Source organism: Culex quinquefasciatus, chromosome 1, assembly GCF_015732765.1.
Source record: "Culex quinquefasciatus strain JHB chromosome 1, VPISU_Cqui_1.0_pri_paternal, whole genome shotgun sequence".
Classification (NCBI taxonomy): domain Eukaryota; kingdom Metazoa; phylum Arthropoda; class Insecta; order Diptera; family Culicidae; genus Culex; species Culex quinquefasciatus.
Genome location: NC_051861.1, coordinates 55,563,018 through 55,566,825, shown reverse-complemented (window position 1 = coordinate 55,566,825; position 3,808 = coordinate 55,563,018). Strand labels below are relative to the sequence as shown.

General features: G+C 47.1%; 1 protein-coding gene across 1 annotated transcript; it reads right to left on the bottom strand.

The window, feature by feature from the left end:
* LOC119765558 (hrp65 protein-like) lies at positions 1 to 1,476 on the bottom strand. The gene is made up of 2 exons (XM_038249674.1): positions 1,301 to 1,476; positions 1 to 1,240 (listed from the first exon to the last, which is right to left on the bottom strand). Exon 2 carries the CDS (start codon positions 1,016 to 1,018, stop codon positions 713 to 715), a length of 306 nt encoding a protein of 101 aa, XP_038105602.1. The 5' UTR covers positions 1,019 to 1,240; positions 1,301 to 1,476; the 3' UTR covers positions 1 to 712.
* Between the last annotated feature and the right edge of the window lie 2,332 nt (positions 1,477 to 3,808).

The following is a 3,808-nucleotide window of genomic DNA, read 5'->3' as shown; positions in this document are numbered from 1 at the left end:
AAAAAAACATTTTTGTAATTTTTTTTTTAATACAATAAGTTCACTCGTAGTTTTCGGTGTGGTTAATCCATTCTAAAGCCCAAAACCAAGGGTGGCCCATGCTGCATCCCTGGACCAGTCTGCCCCTTACCCCTAAAATCTTCTAACTCAAGAATTTGTTTAAAAAAACGAGTTCATCTTTCCAATGCTAGTTCAAGATCGAAAATTAGTTGGAAAAGGGATTTTTGGTGAAACTACAGATTAAAACTCGTCTAGAAGCGGAGTTGGTTTATGATGGCAAGTCGTCCAGCGAAAAGCGGCCAAGAGGCCTTTTCAACGCGAATGCCAAAACGACAATATGGTGCAACACCATCAATGCGGCTGTTCGCCTTTCTCGAACGAGGAGTGACTTCGATATGATGTTTTTCCGCTTGGAAAACTACACCACCTTCCGTTCGGTAATGGTTCCGCTGGCGTTGGCGGGTGGTCGTTGCTGCCTGGCGGGATGCGCTGTCGAAGTGTTTCTTCCGCGAGCAACTTAATCTGGAAGCGGGCCAGCGCCAGAACATAGAAAACGATCTGGAGCTGCTATCCTGTGTGGTTTACGTCCAATGTTACCACCGTCTACCATGCCACCTTCACCGCATGGACCTCCAGAACCTTGTTCCTGTCCCGGTCCCTGCTGGTCTGGCTGGTCGGGCAGACCTTCTTGAAGCTGCTGCTGCTGTTGCTGCTAGCCTTGCTGTTGGTCCTGCTGCTGCTCCATTTCGTGGTTATGAAACCGAGACTGCCTCTTTCGTCCTCCGTGGCCGTAGTCGCGAACCTCCCATCCGAAGCTGTTATTACGATTTCCACCGCCACCACCACCTCCCTGGTTCATCATATCGAAGAATTTGTTACGGTTATTGAAGCTGTTGTTGCCTTGAAAGCCCATTCGCTGGTCGAACATTTGCTGCTGAAGTCGCTCGCGGGAATCGATGACGAAGTGTTCCTTCATCTCCCACTCGGTCTTTTTGCAGTCCTTGTCCAGTTCCCGCATGCGGGTTGTTCACGCAGCTACTGGATCTCGTGATCGTAGCGGGCAAACTCCATCTGCGCCTCGAGCTTCTCCTCCGCCATGACCTCACACTTTAGTGCCTCGACTTGGCAAGTTATTTCATCGAACAGTCCACCAGGTTGATCTTGCGGATGCTCGGCTCCGGGAGTGCATGGGCGTACGAGCGATGTACGTTCAAACAGACCAATTTGGCATTCCGGAAGTCTAGAAACAATCCGTAAATCTTCAAATTTGAGCAAAACTGCAAAAAAAAACACAACCTACCTCTCTGCATGCGCAAATCGGATCCCAAACTGGTCAGCAGCTAGCTCACCCACTAGCCAAGTATGAGCCAGCAGATAGCGGCCACGGAGGTTTAGCCGCACAACAGCGGTCAGCGCCAGGCCACGGAACGGAAGCGACAACTCCAGGGACCAATCTGCTGCTCGGAATGACTTGCTTTGACAAATACCTCAAACACCGCAAAAAAACAACAAAACAAACAGCTGTCAAAATCTACCGCTTTGGTGAGCTGCTGCACCCAGCTTTTTGTGTGGTGAGCCTGATCAATGTTTTGGTGGAATTTCAGCAGAGAAATGTTTCATTTGAAATATTCTGAAATGTGTCATGCGACACCCGCGCGTCGCATGAAGTATTTCAAGAAAATCCACCGCGGTTAACCGCACTCAAATTAACAAAAGCCCTCTAGTCACCCATTCATCTGTGTGCGGGCTCCAAGCCACCACAGCAGTCTCGAGGTGAGAACGAACGAGTGCGTAGTAAAGAGCTCGTAGGCAGGCAGGATCCCGAAACTCGCAAGGGAATGATGGAAAGAGAGGAATCACAAATCCGTATAAATAATTTCAAGATTTTTCAGGTGTAAACCGAATACGCAATCAAAAATTAAAATGGAAGAATAAGGCTTTTAACTGCTTATTTAATTGTCGGTGTACAGGACGCCGCACTGTTTAATCATTTTCTGACGTACATTCAATTTTGCAGTCCAAACCCAGTCATTGAATTGGAAAAATAAAATTCTTTTTCAAATTTTATTTTCTTGATTTGTGTGCACCTACGTCGAAGACCAAGATTGTTTACTTTTTGCTCTTTGGTCTGACAGTCTTGGTCTGACAGATTTGAGGGCTTTTGTTAATTAGATTATTATCCACCGGTGTCTACCGCGGTAAATGAAATACTTCATTTTAACATTTCCAGATACATTTTCGTGTAGCATGTTTTGTCACTCGGGGAGTGCGTTCAGTGCTGCCGTTGTTGCAGCACTCTGTGAACGCATCCCAGAAATGTCATTTTGACAAAACACTCAGTGAACGTATCTCCGAAATGTCAGATTGACAAATGGATTTTGATGTTTTTTTGTTTTGTTTTTCCATCGGGAGTTTTTATTTGCTAAGTCGGGATTTTGTTTGCGCCGCCAAATTCGGTGAGTATTTTGAAATTCGTTTTTGATTTTTGGCGGAGTAGGTAATTTATGTGTCCAGAAATCAAACAGGTGTGGTGAACAAAAATACTAGAGCGATTTATTCGTACTTGTTTGGTGTGATTGCTAAACCAGACTGAATTTCTTCACTCCCACAGGCGCAGCAGTTGGAAAATCTTCCAGGTACCGGATGTCCTCGTCCTCCGGAAACTGGTTCCGCCGGGAGAGCGGCAGTAGCGGGTGGTAGAACCATCCTCGAACTCTGCTTCGGATGAACCGGATTGCTCCTGATCGTCGGATTCTTTAGAGTCGTCGTCCAAGAATTCCGGATTGCAGGCACTGGTGCTGCCACCGGATCGGCCAATCCAAAACCGTGGAAGAAGATCAATGGAGCAAGGGTTGCATCGCTTAACGAATTACTCATTTTCGTTGTCGAGTCGGTAGATGAAACTGCGCGCAATCGCTGCAATGCGGACCCCGGGTGTCCACGATGGAACTGCCGCAAAATCTGGTGCCGGAACTGGTTCGGGAACATCACGCAGCCGTCCACAAGACTGAGCGATTCCCGTTGGTGCAAGTAGGGAAAACCTCGGGATTGGTGACCGACCCCGCGCTGCTTGGCCATTCGTCGCGGATGTACTTTACCACGGCCTGGAGTATGGCATTCGTCGCAGTGGCTTTTTGGAGAGCTGCGAAAGAAACTAGCACTTTGTCGATCGTGTCTGCGATGATGCTTACCAGGTCATCTTCGAGCGTGCCACCACGTACCCCTCTTCCGGTTGGACAACATGTCGGCACAGTTGAAGTCGCTCGTGGGCATATGCTGGATGTCGAAGTCGTAGTTCAGCATCATGAGTGCCCAGCAATAGAGGCTATTCACTGTGTGCAGTGGAATTCTCTTCTTAGACTAACGCGAGCCTTTTCAGATTGTCTGTAGTTGCGCTCAGCGAGTGAGCCATCAGGGAACTTTTGTAGAATGACGGCCTCGATTGCGGTGCTCGACGCATCCGCTGCAACGATGATTGGCAGCTTCGGATCGTAGTGTGTTAGCAGTAGGATTGACTGAAGAACCTCCTTGAACTCCCCGAACGCCTGCTGGTACTCAGATGTCCAACGCCACGTGGTGCCCTTCTTGAGCAGCTGGCAGAAAATCAAGATAACAAAACAATTAGGTAACATTACAAAAAAAAAAAAAAAAAAACAAAAAAAAAAATATGCAGAGCAAAATATGAGAAGCAAAAGAATGTCAAGCACACAACCTAGCACACAACACAAAACAGATCGTTAAAGGTATGTGGAACAGATAAAAAAAATATTTCTAACAAGATTTCTAAAACAAATAGGAGAAATATACC